General features: G+C 37.9%; 1 protein-coding gene across 4 annotated transcripts in view; it reads left to right on the forward strand.

Moving 5' to 3' along the window:
• The window catches only part of wnt4.L (Wnt family member 4 L homeolog), a 43,531-nt gene extending 29,246 nt beyond the window's left edge, over positions 1-14,285 (forward strand). For 2 of the 4 annotated variants that reach the window (XM_041568386.1, XM_041568387.1), the window contains exons 3-5: positions 5,204-5,335; positions 9,292-9,434; positions 12,794-14,285. In XM_041568386.1, coding sequence (XP_041424320.1) covers positions 5,204-5,335; positions 9,292-9,434; positions 12,794-13,261 — 743 coding nt within the window. In that variant the 3' untranslated portion in view covers positions 13,262-14,285. 4 annotated transcript variants of the gene reach the window in all.
• The last annotated feature ends 1,488 nt before the right edge of the window (positions 14,286-15,773 follow it).

Below are 15,773 nucleotides of genomic sequence, written 5' to 3' on the forward strand. Positions count from 1 at the left end.
CAAAGTAATGATCGTTCGCCTGATCGAAAATTTGCCTGGCAAAAGGGTGTGAAACTTGGTTAGTGATGAACTCTTATGGTAGCAAATTGTCTTCTACGCCTGTTAGTAAATTGACGATGTCCCTGTGGATTAAATTTCTGGCAATTTTTGCTAGCTTCAGCCACTTCGCCCTTTAGTGAATTTGCCCACAGATGTACCTCTAAGGAGAACTTTTTGTTGTAAAAACAATATTAATATAATGTAGTTTTTACATCTAAAACAGCCTTGCAGCCATATTCTTTTAGGCTTAGTTAAAATAAGCTGCTCCATTCTAATTGCTGGGTCAAACCTCATTATATAATGCCATTTTTTTAATGTTTACAAAATGCTTCATGGTTTTTAGTAGAGCTGTTGATATAAGAAGTTCCTTTGAACAGTACTTGTCATTGAGGGTCAGAGCTATCACGTCTTTTTTTTTATTCTGTGTTGGCCAAATACAACTCAGTTTGTGGTATAAAAATCCAGGTCTAAACTCAGCAACTGTAAAACACTAGGCTTAGACATATGCCTTGCCTCTTTTATTTGACTATGGGTGTTTTTGGGGTTGCTTAAAAAGGGGAAAGACTTGTGGTAGTTTAGATTCCGGTGTGGAAATACCAACAATACCAGAAAATAAGGCCTTTCTTTTTAGGCAACCACAGAGCAAGCTGACCCACACGAGCCTGCTGTTAACCTCAGCTGACTTGGAAGGGATTCAGTCCCAACACTAGCTCAGCCCTGACTTGCTGTACCTGGTTGTTTGCACTGTGGACTATCCACCAGAGCCAGCTACGACCACCAGGGTAGTCCCACTTGGGATGACAAGCTGTATTCTGGAGAGGTGAGAAACACCATCGGAACATAATATAAATGAATTCAGTCCTCAGTCCTTCCCAGTACAGTATTTTCTTACAGAAGCTATGTATGTGCTCAACATGTGGAGAATAATACCGAAATAGGTGTCGAATCATATCATCAATAGAAGTCCACATCCCCTAAATGTATTCAGAGTTTCAAAAAATAAAATAAAAAGGGGCTATTTTGCTTTGTGGAGTTTTTCTTGGTATGAATTAACATGTATAATGCTTAGTGACGCCTTGAGATAATGTGCAAGCGTCTCAGTCTGTGTCCGCATTCAGGTTCCACACACTTATTACACAAGGACGCTCTAAGAAAACAAACAGAAGTCTTTTGTCTTCACCAACGTATACATTTTAATATTTTCAGGCCATGACCTAACTAAATACACCTGCAGCAAACCATATGAATATCTGGAATACCTTAAAGGGATAGCATGTACCTATGTTCGTCATATATAGTATTCACCGCTCATGATTTTCTTGTTTAATTAATATTATAATGTGTGGGTTAGGGTTGGGTGTGAGTTATATAACCGGCTGACGTGCTTACCACTAACACTCCCTGGCCCCGTTAGAACTTGTAAATCCTTTTTTTAACCAGTACATAGGTGTATATTTCATTTTTTTACAGAGACCCTTGGTCATTTTGACAGTTCTTTTGTGTTCAGTACAGCAGTACTGGTAGAGGAGATGGTTAAAATATTACTGAGGATTCAGTTAACAAGTGTTTTTCAGTAGGTATGAGGGATAATGTTATTTTTAGAGTTATGCCGTTTTGTACAAAGGTGTAAGGTATTATGCTCGGTTTTATTTTCTGCTGGGTTTGAACATGTGACTTAGTACTTCTGCCTTTACCTGTACAGTGTGCTGCACCTTGGGCTATTTCCTACTTGCTAACCTGTCTATTAACCCTGCTTGTGCCAGTGACTAACTTGCACTTTGCCTGCCTGGCATTGTTAACCCTGCCTGTTTTCCTGTGTGCCATGCATCTGTCCTGCATGTGTCCCTGCCAGATTCCTCCTTGGTCCCTTCTCCAAACACTAATACCAATGGCCCCCAAGACCACGCTGTAGACCCTGTTGGTCTCAACTGTACTATATTTACAATTTTTATTGTTACTTGCCAATTCAGTGATTCAGCCCTTCATAAAGTCCTGTCTAACTCTGCACCAAGTCTTACTTGTCCTGTTATTTTTCTCCATATTTGTTCTGCCATAGAACAGTATGTAGATTTATCATTCAAATTTACTCTTTCTTCTAAAGACCTTCCATTATTTAAAGTAGAACTACAGGTTAGGCTAGAAATTCTACATTGTACATTTTTGGGGGGTCTGTAGCAGCCACCGAAGACCTTCAAAGACAAGGAAAGTGCTATTCGTTGGATTGCCAATTTGGATAAAATCACAAACTTTGGGATGTGGACTGGTTCTCCTCTTCATTGGAAAGTACACAGGGCTGGTATACATTAATATACACAGGAAAAGGTGTAACCTGTAACTACCCACATTGTCGGGCGTCCATAGGCCCACTGCTGCTCATTGCCCCGTCCACCGTCCAGAGCACTGAAGACGCATGGGAAATTTGAAGAACTATCAAATATCCACTCTTTCCCCAGTGCTTAGGAACCATTGTGGGTGCAGCCACCCTTAAAAGGCCTCCATCCTGGGCCTTTGTGGCCTTCCCACAAATCCGGGCCTGACTTTCATTTTCTTTATAGTGACTCATAGCATATGCTTTGGGCTGCTGTTAGTTACATGAGCCTAATTCACAATATGCAGTGTATATATATATATATATATATATATATATATATATATATATATATCCAATTAGCAAAGCGCCAGCACTCTCGAATAAAGTGTTCGTTTGCCTGGGTACACGATCAATATAATATCTCCATCCATCCAAAGAAGATCAGCACTCTACAGGGCTTAAAAATATGAAAAAGGTTTTATTGAAAATAACACAGCATAGGACTAACGTTTTCGGCCCAGTATATATATACAATATAAAGTTCACAATATAATCCTGGTTAGTAATGAATTCACAGTTGCATCACATGGCAACATAGAAACCAGTGTATTCAGTACCCGTTATCCAGGAAGCTGTGCATTACGGACAGGCCATCTCCCATAGACTCTATGTTATCCAAATAATCCAAGTTTGTAAAAATGATTTCCGTTTTCTCTGTAATAATAAAACAGTCTAAAATATAATTAATCCATAAATTAATCCATAAACATTTCATGTTTACATAATTTCTAAAAGTATGAAACATTAATAAGAGCATTCTGGATAATTTCTGTAAATGCTTTGATGCATTTCAACAAGCACACTGAGCATAAACTGTACCTTTAGCAAGATCTTGGGATGGGGTGCCCATTTGAAGTCATGGTTCATTGCTGTTTAGTAAATCAAATGTAGTATTTTTAGCCTTTTTTTAACTGTAGTTCCACTTTAAGTGGATACCCTCCCAACCTATACACATACAGGAGCCCATCTGTCAGACAAACATGTTTGGCTACATTTACTAGTAAAATAAAATTATTGTAAAATTGCCTTAATGTTTGAACAAAGTCTTCCAAATGTAGTGAATATTATAATCATCATGTCCTTTAAAAACATTACCTGCCTGGGCTGGTTTTCTTATTTCTCTGAGCTACAAGACACAAACATTGTGACCCACCAAGTTGACTGTTAGAGCAAATTACTAAATGTTAGTGGAAGTTGGAAACACACCCTTGAAATTAAGGATCTGTTCCATAAACTAGGCAATATAAACAAGCAGAATGAACCAAATTCTACCCAAGGAACAGCTGCTTTAAGATGCTTTGTGGAAAAGAAATGTTTAGTTGTATTTGGCAGGCGTATCAGTATGCAGCAAAGTGGTGTCGTCTTTTCTTGGGAAAATAGAGACGGAAAGCAATATTTTCCTCTGGAAGGTTGCATTTTATAGGGAGGACTAGAGTAAATCTTTAAAGCTTTTATGCATTTGTATAACTGAGAGATAGAAAGGTTTATTTATTTATTTTTTTTCAAACCTTGATAATGCAAATAGATATAGGGATTTCTAATAATTTCATAAAAGCTAAACAACACACTACATCTATGTCCTCTGCAAGAGTTTTTGTTTCCCATTATTGGATTCAACATGTGTTTCTGCATTATCATAGTGGCCCTTTATGGAAGAGAACCACATGATAACAGTTATTTTATATTTCTGATGTTAAATAGTCCATTGGTATAATAATTAGGGATGTAGCGAACTGTTCGCCCGCGAACTAGTTCGCGCGAACTTCGACCGTTCGCGTCCGCGGAATGTTCGCGAACGTTTGGGAACGTTCGCAGTTTGAGTTCGCGTTCGATCGTTCGACCATTCGACCATTCGAATTCCTTCGACCGCTAAAAATCGAACGATTTCCATTAGTTCGAACGATTGTAAGCATTGGATCCAATGAAAAGCATTCGATCGAATGGCTTCGATTGTTTGATTCGAATGAAAATCCTTCGATCGAACGATTAAAATCCTTCGATCGTTCAAATCGAACGATTTTAGCGGTGTTCGAAGTTCGCGAACTGTTCGCGAACGTTCGCATTTTTTTCCGGTGTTCGCGAACGGCGTTCGCGAACACCAAATCGGCAGTTCGCTACATCCCTAATAATAATACATGTACTGGTTCTCCACCAGAGCATTTCATTCAGAAGGGAATCTCCCCCATATATTCTGTAATCTACATGAATGGAAACCACCTGTCACTGCTCACAAACTCTCAAATTTGCATTTTGGGGCAGAAAACCAGCTTTCATAAGTTGTGACAGATGGTTTCTGTTTATGTCACTGCTCGGGGTTAACAAGCATTTTTCTGATGACTGGGATACACTGGTAGAGAAATGCTACATGTGCCTGTAGAATCCAGGCATGTCCGGCAATATAAAATGCAGTCATACACCGACACCTTAATATTTCTTTTAGCTAAATACAAAGAGAGAAAATGTTCTTTTAGGTGCTTAAGGAAACATTCAGCAATTTGACATACAGACATGTATGTAACTTAGTTGCATAGTAACTAACATGACTGGTTTCTATGATCAACGCAGGCCAAATGTTTGTATATGTTTTTTACATTTTGCATGAGACTCTTTTTATAAGGTTGATGATATCATATGTCTATAGGCCTTTTCAGTTTAGAAATATGCCATATAGGCCTCCAGTTATTGATATTTCCCTTACTGAGAGGTGAGTTTGCACCAATGCCAGATGAACCAAAGCATTGCATTTTAATCATCATAAACATAATAGTACAAAAATCTTTTTTTGTTTTTCAGGAACAAGGGAGGCAGCATTTGTGTATGCCATATCTTCTGCTGGTGTTGCCTTTGCTGTTACAAGAGCTTGCAGTAGTGGTGATCTTGAGAAATGTGGCTGTGATAGGACTGTGCATGGTGTCAGCCCGCAAGGTAGGTACATACATTAGTTAAAGGCCGAACCATATCAGTAATTACAAGGCACAGAAAAATTATTCTTCCACTTTTACTCAAAGGGGTTTATTTACTAAACCACCACCAAACTCCCATGCCCAATTTGACCTTATTTATTAATTAAAAAAACAGAATTAATCGGATCTGGCAAAACCCCATTAAAATTGAGCGGAAATTCGAATTGTCCGTTTTTTTCTGGAGTTTTTTCCAGAATCGCCCAGGGCAAACCACGATAACTTCAAATTGAGATTCGTGCCTCTCCTATTGACTTATAAAGCACCTCGACAGGTCTGAGATGGCAGATTTTCAGATTCCGGCTTTTTGCATCATCGGGGAATAATACATTTTGAAAAATTTTAGGTTTTTCTGACCAGTCAGTCAGTAGTAGGAAAATGCTTACATGGGGTGTGTTCCCTTTGACATCCTGTGATAGACCTGACTTGCTTTTGGAGCCTTTTTGGTTGTGTATAATTTGAATCTGTATATTGAATCCGAGTATAAGGAGAGTATAACAGTGCTTTATTAGCAGGCTCTCATGCAGCCATTACACAACAGTCATTTTCACTTTCACCTTTAAGTTGTCAGGAAGTATGCACAGTATAAGTCTGGGCACAGTGACATCTACAGGCCATTTGTATAAACACCACATATTCCCCCTATAGTAGGAGAGCATTTGGGCAAATGTAATAAACAACAACAATGCATCTTCAAGCAAAAATATACTGTACATTATTCACATCACATATTCCTGGGTCCATGCAGGTAGTTTTCTGATTCTTTCAGTATGCCTGATAGGTTCACTTTCTTCAGGCCTATTGCAGTTGACATCAGGAGTAGGAAAATGTCCTTCATCAAATGGAGCTTCTCCAAAGTCATATCTAACAGGAGCAAGACGACTTGCATTCCATATGCGTCCATCAGACAGTTCATATGTGTATGGTCCTCGCTGGCCTCTCACTTCAAATGGTGTAGTAAATTTAGATTGTCCTTGTTTCAATATTCCTGGTTTCTTAATTCTGACTAAAGATCCAGGCTGAAAGTGCACTTCTCTTGCACCACGTTTTCTGTCAGTATAAGCCTTGCATTTGGCTTGTTGACGTTTCACAAGCTTTTCACAAGCTTGAAAAAAGGCTCTGTGTAGCCTGGAACGTCGCTTATCCAGGTCCTGCCAAATGTTCTAATAAAGGCATTTTTATCTACAAAAATCTTCCTGTTTTGGTGCTGTACGTCAATCAAATACTTTGAAAAGGATTGGAAGGTGGCCAGTCAGGGTACATGCACCAGGCTCTATAGATTGACAAAGTTTGGGAGCTGATTCTACTATACAAGCAAGACGTTTCACAATGTCAGCAGTAGATGATTTTGTAGGCACAGTATTTTGTGGAAGTTTGATGTCTGCAACATCTAACTTAGTGCGCATCTGTCATGCCATGTAATAATTCAGCAGGAGATGATTGGGTTTTTGCATGGCACGTTGCTCTGTTGTTATGTAGGAACTCTGTTGTAAATACTTTCCAAAATTTCCCAGTAAGATTTGCTCTCTGTAGTGCTTCTTTCAGACTTCTGTTGAATCGCTCGATTTCTCCATTTGCTTGTGGGTAATACACTGAAGATTTCCTATGCACAATATTCCTCTCTCTCAGAAAGGATTCAAACTCATAGGAGACAAACTGTGGTCAATTGTCTGATATTAACTCCTTTGGATTACCTTCTCTGCTGAAGACTGTAGCCAGAGATGTTATTACTGTAGCTGATGTTATATGAGAAACAAATGCAATTTCAGGCCATTTACTGTAATAGTCTATCAAGGTTACAGCAAATCTACAGTCTATAGGAGCATCTGTAAAAGGACCGACAATATCAATAGCAAGTTTTTCCCATGCTGAATCAGAAAATGGTACTGGTTTTACATCTGGTCTCAACTTAACTTTGTGTACAAATTTTTTTGCACAGCCCAGTGAAGTGTTGCTTTGTGGTGAAATTTTAGACACTGGCTGTGTGGCAGGCACTGGTGCTGTATTAATGAGACCATCAACTAATTGTAGGTTTAATGCAGCAAAGAGATCCCTTCCAGGTATAGCAGTACCTTTATTCACAATGTAAAAGTCACATTTTGCAGTATTTGATTCAAATTGTACAGTCACTGGCAAGCAAACAAGCACAGGGATTGGATCCTTTAAGTAACTGACCGTTTCAGGGCAGGTGCAACAAGTGGATCTTTTGCAAAGTATTTCAAGAAAATATCCTTTGGTAGTATAGAAACAGCTGAACCTGTATCAAGCATCAGGTTAATGGAGTGTCCCTTGTCAGCAGAAGCAGTACTGACACTGACACTGACATATAAACTTGTCTGGAATAAATGTACCAGCTTTATCCACACTTAATACTGTGACATTTGTAGTAGTGACTTCATGAACATCTTTAGCAGAACTACGGCAGATCTTAGCAAAATGTCCTACTTTTGTGCATTTGCAGCAACGTTTAGCTTTTGCAGGACATGTAACATAATTTGCAGTGCGTTGTATTGAACCACAGCGAAAACAGTATTTTCAATTTGTATTTGCTGCACAGTATTGCAGTGTAGGTGAATCCCTTTCCTTAGCACTGTATTTTGCCTGTGCCTGTGTGTTATTAGGCCACAGTGTTGAATTCAAAATCTGTACATTCCCAGCAGTTCCCTGACTGAGTTTTAGCCTCTGCCACTGCTGTTTCAATTTGGCTAGCAACTGTAATAGCCTTTGCAAGGGTTAAATCCTGCTCTAGGAGCAGTCTCTCTCTAATGCGAGGTGAGTTTGTTTTTTCCACTATTTGGTCTCTTAGCATTTCATCTGTTGGGTACCAAAACTCACAGGTAACAACCAGCTCTCTCAAAGCTGCTACAAATTGTTCTGTGGATTCGCCATTACGTTGTCCACGTTTGCGGAATTTATATCTTTCAGCAACCACATTTACTCTTGGCACGAAAAAGTTCTTTATAGCAGTAAGTGCAGTTTCATAAGTATCATCAGGTAATGGTAATGTATAGAATATACGCTGTCCCTCTGCTCCCAGGCAGTGAATAAGTAAAGCACGCTTTCTAGCAGCAGAAATTTCCCCTTGGTCAGCAGCAACAATGTAATTTTCAAACATATGGATCCAAGCAGTAAAAGGTATGGTAGGCTCCCCAGGGTTTGAAAGAAAAGGTGCAGGCTGCTGCAGAGGTAGAAGAGCCATCTCGTCATCGGTCTGTTATGTTTTGGGTAGCAGAGGATGAGGAGAGTATAACAGTGCTTTATTAGCAGGCTCTCATGCAGCCATTACACAACAGTCACATTCACTTTCACCTTTAAGTTGTCAGAAGTATGCACAGTATAAGTCTGGGCACAGTGACATCTACAGGCCATTCGTATAAACACCACAATTTGGAATTATTATTATGAGTGAAAGGTGCCATGCTCCTTGATTTGACAAGTAAATGTATGAATTATCATCCTAAATTATAATATTGTTTGAAAAAAACATTTCCTGGTTGCTGAAACAATTATTTCTCCAAACCAAAACCTTTGCTTTTACAGTATCTCCCAAAAAAGTGTTGTGTAATTTGCCAGGATAACATCTATCTTAAAAAACAGAAATCTTTATAATCGAGTAATATAGTTTCTTACAATAGAGAATTTCACACCTGCACACCTCTTCCAACTTAAATTAAACTAAATAAACGCCAGTGGTTAAATCATCAGACGTGAATTTTAGTGACCTTTCAGGACCAGCAGAAGTAGTAAATAACTTGAGAAAAAACATTATCTTGTTCTTATTGAAATGAGTATTTTGCAACAATTATCATTATCTTGATACCCGGTGTATATGTATCTTATATCATATCTGTGCCTTGTTACTAATGGTTGTTTTATCATGAAAGATCAGAATTTATATTCTTTTGTGTTATGTATGTGTAGGGTTCCAGTGGTCTGGCTGCTCAGATAACATTTTATATGGAGTCGCCTTTTCCCAGTCATTTGTGGATGTCAGAGAGAGAAGTAAAGGAGGCTCCTCTAGTCGTGCTCTAATGAACCTCCATAATAATGAAGCTGGTCGCAAGGTAATTAAATATTGTGTCATGCTTTATTTTTTTGTGATTAAAAGTTTGTGTAACAAACAGTATCAATAACGGCCTTTATCTAACATATTATGCTCTGTGTACAAAAGTATACAATAAGCCGAGAGTAGGCTTAGGAAAGAAAGATGCTAGATATAAAACAAAGGTTGGCTGACATCACTCTGATGTTTTTATCTATAAATGTGTAATGCTAAATCATACGGTGATGTATAATATGTTTATGTAAGTTATGCCTTTGTCTAAGCGTGGATGTTGCAGTTGGGAAATTGTGGCTTTCCTGAGAAACTGTTTCAAACATAAGACAGTGTTGGTATCAGAATTAATTCTCAGACTTAAATCAAATGGTAGTTTCCCATGTTCTCAAAAATATGACTGTTTTCTGGGCTGGATTTTTTTTAGAGGATATTGGAGAGCGAGTACTGTACTGTTGCTTAGCCCTTTCCAGACTTAGAGAGTGAGCTGTGTGTTTTTCTAAACAGTTTAGGATCTTTCCTAGAGTAGCAGTTTTTATTCCATATTATAGATTTGGATCATATGGGAAAGTTATATGAATTTTCTGTCTGTCCTTGGTCATGCCTGGGAACTATTCACTCCCAGTTAATATCCGTAAAACTGGCATAGTAGTATTTACTAAAATACCTAGATTTCTTTAGAGATGGGTCGAGATGAAGTTATAGGCAGGGTTTTGAAGGTCTTTGAGAACTACTGATGGGGCTGCTACAAATAATTTTTCAAGTTAAGATAAGAGTTTGGGAAAATACATATTAATAGCTGATATTTTTTAGAACCACTGTTTATTATTATTGTATTAAGATACTGTAGTTTTGAGCATATAGCAGGGAAAGAGGGGGGGGGGGTTATGTGGATTCTAAGGTAGGCAGTATAATCTGTTTTTTATTTATAGAGGAACTCAAAGTGATATTGACACTAAAAATTTTCTTTTCAAAATATTAATCTACATTAAAAGTTACCTGTAGGTCATGTTGAACATTTTTCGCTGATAGTTCTCCTTTTGTAAGTAATTGTTACTTGAAGTTCCTAAACCTGACTGTTTTGCCAACCTGACTGTCCCTTCCCAACCTCTCAGTTAGAGATTCTAATGCTAACGGACTTCTGCTGCACAAATATGGCAACCCCCTCATAGAGGAACAGGGTAGTAAGAAAGGTAATGTGAAAGCATCAGACAAATACTTTTATGGCATAATTATAAATAGCATTCAAAGACAATATTATGATAGATAATAAAAAAGGTTATTTTCTGATGTCAGTATCTCTTTAACCCTTAATCCTTATAGCATTTGGTCTGGCATGTGAAGCGGAAGAGCTTCTGTTTTACTAATGTATATTTTATAATTTCAGACAGTGTCACATTCCTCCAGAGTTGTATGTATATTAAGTATTGAAACATGGGCATTTCTCATAATAAAAAAGGAAAAATTGTTTGTTGTTTGCGAATGTTTGTCATTTCTGCTAATGGTTCTATACTAAAGTCATAGCTGCAACATGGCAGGGGACAGCCCTGCCTGGTACAATTTATTTTCATAAAATTCCTTTTGCTTTGTGATAGTATTTTTTTAATTAAGAAGAATGGGCCTGAGAAATGTATTCATCATGGTAATGCAAACATATTAGTTCAGTCTTGGTAAGCAAATGCTTTTTTTTTGTCTAGATTCAGAACTAATTGAGTTTTTTTCCTTCTATTTATTTCAATTGTCTTTTGCTTTTACACGTGCTGCCTCCGCCCTGTCACCCATGTATACAACCAAATCAAGACGGTCATGATTGTATTTGAACTTCAAGAATTTAACCTTAGGGCTTAAATTAATAGTAAAGTTTTTGTACTGATATTCTGCAGTGGGGGTTGATTAGGTGGGAGGCTTCTGGTGACCTTTTCCCTCTCCCTGTGGTTGTAGAAGCATCATGTTAAAGGAATACTAGCTTGTCCATTAGGTAATTAGTGGATGCTGTGAACAATCAGTTTAAATGGGTACCCCCCAAATAGGGTATTTTGTGCTCTTTGTTAATTCTACAGGGCAACAGTCTGTGTACATCTGTGCTTTTTGGACTCAATGTATTACTTTGTTGGTATTTGGGAGAGTATTACCTTTTTTGCTTTCAGCATAATGGTGGTATGTAACAATTTGTGCTTGCATCGGTTTCTTGGAATCCCTAAATTCTCAGATTCTGTCAGTTAGATCATCACAAAGACCTGCCTCCTCTCTCTTATGCAGCATTTTTATCTTCCAGTACCAAATATCTCTGGGCTCTTCCATCAGTTAATGTCTTTATTTTATTTGTGCCAAAGTGCCGAGGTCATCTTGAGGATCTTTACTTTCTAGCCACCTTCATGGAGAATGCATTGCTTTATGGTGCTGTGCCAGCCACTGCTGTATTATTTGTGCCATTATTGGGGTATTATCTGTAGTCAATAATATATTAGTGGATGGGTAGTAGGACTGACCAGTGTGTTGTGAAAATGGTTCAGTGAAGATGGAGAGCAAGAGGTCACCCTGCTGAGTGTCTGGGACCAATTTGGGACTCCAAGGAACCAGTATAGGAACGATTCATGGAGTAACATTGATGCAACAATCTTTGTCATACTTTCTTTATTAAAGGGATACTGTCATGGGAAAACATGTTTTTTTCAAAACGCATCAGTTATTAGTGCTACTCCAGCGGACTTCAGCACTGAAATCCAATTCTCAAAATATTTTTTTACATTCCGTTTTGAAATCTGACATGTGGCTAGACATATTGTCAGTTTCCCAGCTGCCCCAGTCATGTGATGTTTTCCCATGACAGTGTCCCTTTAACATTAATTAAGTTATTTTATTCCCATTTGGCGGTGCTTCAGTGGAAAATCATTCAAGTCAATTTAGGTATACACCTTTGGTTTATTGTTAAGCCTGTCTATTAGGACATGAGATCTGTTTACTTAGGTATGAGTTGTATCAATTCCATTACGCTTAGTCTGATGATAACTTTTAGCAAAGTCTTGCTCTGATAGTGACCTTGCACAACTTTGTTATTTTTATCTCATTATTGTTCTTTGATCCATACAAATATTTCAGTCTATCCAAGGGCTGTCAGAGACAGAACCCTCTAGCTGTTATTAAAGATCCATCTTCCATATAGCTTTGGATGATATGATTTATTTTGTATTATTTTGAATAAAGTGCTTCTTGAAGCCTGGCTTTGGTTACAAAAGACAATAGTTACGAAAGCCTGCAATATAGAGGTCCAGCTGTAAAATATAGTTTGCTTTACTGCCAGCCTGAAATATAGATGTAGATTGAAAAATGTCATGGTTTATAAAATATTTATCTCTAATTTCTTCCCAGGCCATTTTGAACAATATGAGAGTGGAATGCAAGTGTCATGGTGTATCGGGATCCTGCGAAGTAAAGACATGCTGGAAAGCCATGCCTACTTTTCGCAAAGTTGGAAATGTCCTTAAGGAGAAATTTGATGGGGCTACGGAAGTAGAGCAGAAAAAAATTGGTTCTACAAAAGTGCTGGTTCCAAAGAATTCGCAGTTTAAACCTCACACAGATGAAGACCTTGTCTACTTGGATTCCAGCCCAGATTTCTGTGATCATGACCTAAAGAATGGGGTCTTAGGTACAACTGGTCGGCAGTGTAACAAGACTTCCAAAGCTATAGATGGCTGTGAGCTCATGTGCTGTGGAAGAGGATTTCACACGGAAGAGGTTGAGATAGTAGAGAGGTGTAGTTGCAAATTCCACTGGTGCTGCTTCGTCAAATGTAAACAGTGCCATAAAGTGGTTGAAATGCACACATGCCGGTGATCCCAGCAGGAGGAGGAACTTATTTCCCCTTTAAAGACAATGTGTCTCTCTACAGAGCACCAGTCTCATTCCTTCTACTAGGACTGGTGAAGCTCCAGTAACTGCAAAATCCTATAGAGGGGCATTTTTTGTTGTTATATATATATATATATATATATATATATATATATATATATATAGATATATAGATATATATATATATATATATATAGATATGTGTGTGTGTGTCTTTGTTTTTTATTTATTGCTGGCAAACAATGATAATGTGGGTCAGTATTTCCCATCAACAAATGGTGGATTTTTTTTACTTGTTGCTGCTTCTACAAGGACTGAGAACTGACCCATTAAACTGCTGAAGGTTTGGAACTTTATTATGCAAGAAGAAAATGGACAAAAAAAACTGATAAAGGATGACCCACTATCCAGTTTCTTATTCCAGTGACATTTAACTAACTTCCACCAAAATGACCAAATTAACTAATGGAAAAACTTCATTTTATTTTTAAATGAAAACAAAACATGGTAGCCTAGGCATTTTATATCTATATCAATGTATATAAAAATATATATATATTCACATTTTGTATTGCAAATATTTCTGGACAAGAAATTGAGGCCGTATATGAGGTCTACAAACAGATTTTGTGCTATTTTCTCATTCCTTGATGGAGAACAGATGATGGACGTAGCTGCACGCTGGTCTCTGCATGGTAACCTGAACCAGCTACTGACCTTTCCGTGTGTTTCCTGCTGAATCCTGTTGGGTTATACCAGGCAAAAGTATTTGGCACTGGGAAACCAGCAGCCTTTGTACTGAGGTTTCAATGTTGGGAAGGGTGTAATCTGTATTTTTTTGCATTTTTATTTTATTTTCTTCCTGTTTGTTTTGTTTCTTTTCCTGCAGTAAATAGTAGGGTCCAATTAAGGAATGAAAAAACAAACTTGAATAGACAATTTTCTGGTTCTGAGCCAGAGTGGATATTCCAATGCACAACTTAAGATATAAATATCAGCTCAAATATCAGTGCAGAATACAGTGTCATATTTAATTGGTTCTAACACATGGTTCCCTTGCCCCTTGTGTAAACGCAAAATGCCTTCATTCTTACAAATACAGTGGGGGGAAGGAATACAGGCAAGATATCTCATTTTTATGCTATTGATAAAGCACACAAATATAACGTTAGAGATATTTAATGATCTACAACCGCTAGGCGTGGAAGAAGGGAGGAAGCTTTGAACGTACAGCATAAGAAATCAGATATGTGAGTATCTCAAAAATGCTTAATGATTCACTGGGAGTTTCAGATTTATGACCCACAGAATTTTCTGGTTTACATTCAAGATTCAGGCCCTCTAGAATATAGCCTTATTATTTTGCAATATATTTTAGATTTCCAACAATTTATTTTTGATTAGGGTTCTGATAAATCATGGGCAGAATGGAAAATGATCAGGTACATTAGCAATAATGTGCTTCATTGCTAAATTAAATCCAGTCTACCACTCTGTTAGTAAGTAATATGTAAAAAGAGAGTCATGTTATACAGTCCCACCTATTTAATATTGACTAAAAAGACAATTGTGCTCAGTTGTGTTAAGTGGCACAAGTACACTTGCCTATAGCAACCACTAGCTTTGATCAGTTTACTACCAGCAAGAAATGAAAGTAAAGATGAGTTTGGTTACAGTACTGCACTGTTTCAATTTAACACCTGTCTTCATAAATTATGTTCAGTGTCTTTGGGGCAAATTTCTCAAAGTGTGAAATTAGAGCTCACCACAGAAAAATTCACCTGCTTTCCATTCATTCCTATGAGATTTTTAGAAGCATATTTATCAAATGGTGACCTTTCACCCACTGATATGTATGAAATATTCTTCTAAATATCCCATAGGCTAAAAAAATAAACACTTACAATAAAAAAACAAACACAGAATACAATTCTTTAAAGGAGAAAGGAACCAATCAGCAACTAGCAGGACCTGATAGGGAACTGAAGCCTGTCTGTGCTTGTGTGACTGCAGGGCTGTGATAGGCTGTACTCCTCCTACTGTGCTTCTAGCAGGGACCATTAGCACACGCCCACCCCTCATTTGAACCACAGACGGGGACCAGAGAACATCTATAGGAAGCTCCAATAAAGGGGCGATTTTTAAAGATAATTTTACTTAATTGCCTACAAAATTAGGGGTTTTTCATTTATCCTGTATGTCTCCTTTAACTTACAAATTAAAACTAATGGCAGGTTAAATTAGCTTTGTAACATTTGACTTGTAATACCCACCACCACCATTCCTCCCCATTCCACCCAAACAAGGACAGTCAACTGTCAAAGTCCACCCCTTTGTCCATATTATCCACCTCCCCTCACCAATCCCACCAACACTCAATGGGTGGCCAGTTTCAAAGTCCTGTCTCTGTCCAAATTGGCTTCCATTTGCCTCCACCAAACCAAAATGTACACAGTCCATACCATAACCCCTTCCTCCACCCAAAAGAAGAAGACCC

The sequence above is a fragment of the Xenopus laevis genome, chromosome 7L (assembly GCF_017654675.1).
Source record: "Xenopus laevis strain J_2021 chromosome 7L, Xenopus_laevis_v10.1, whole genome shotgun sequence".
NCBI lineage: Eukaryota > Metazoa > Chordata > Amphibia > Anura > Pipidae > Xenopus > Xenopus laevis.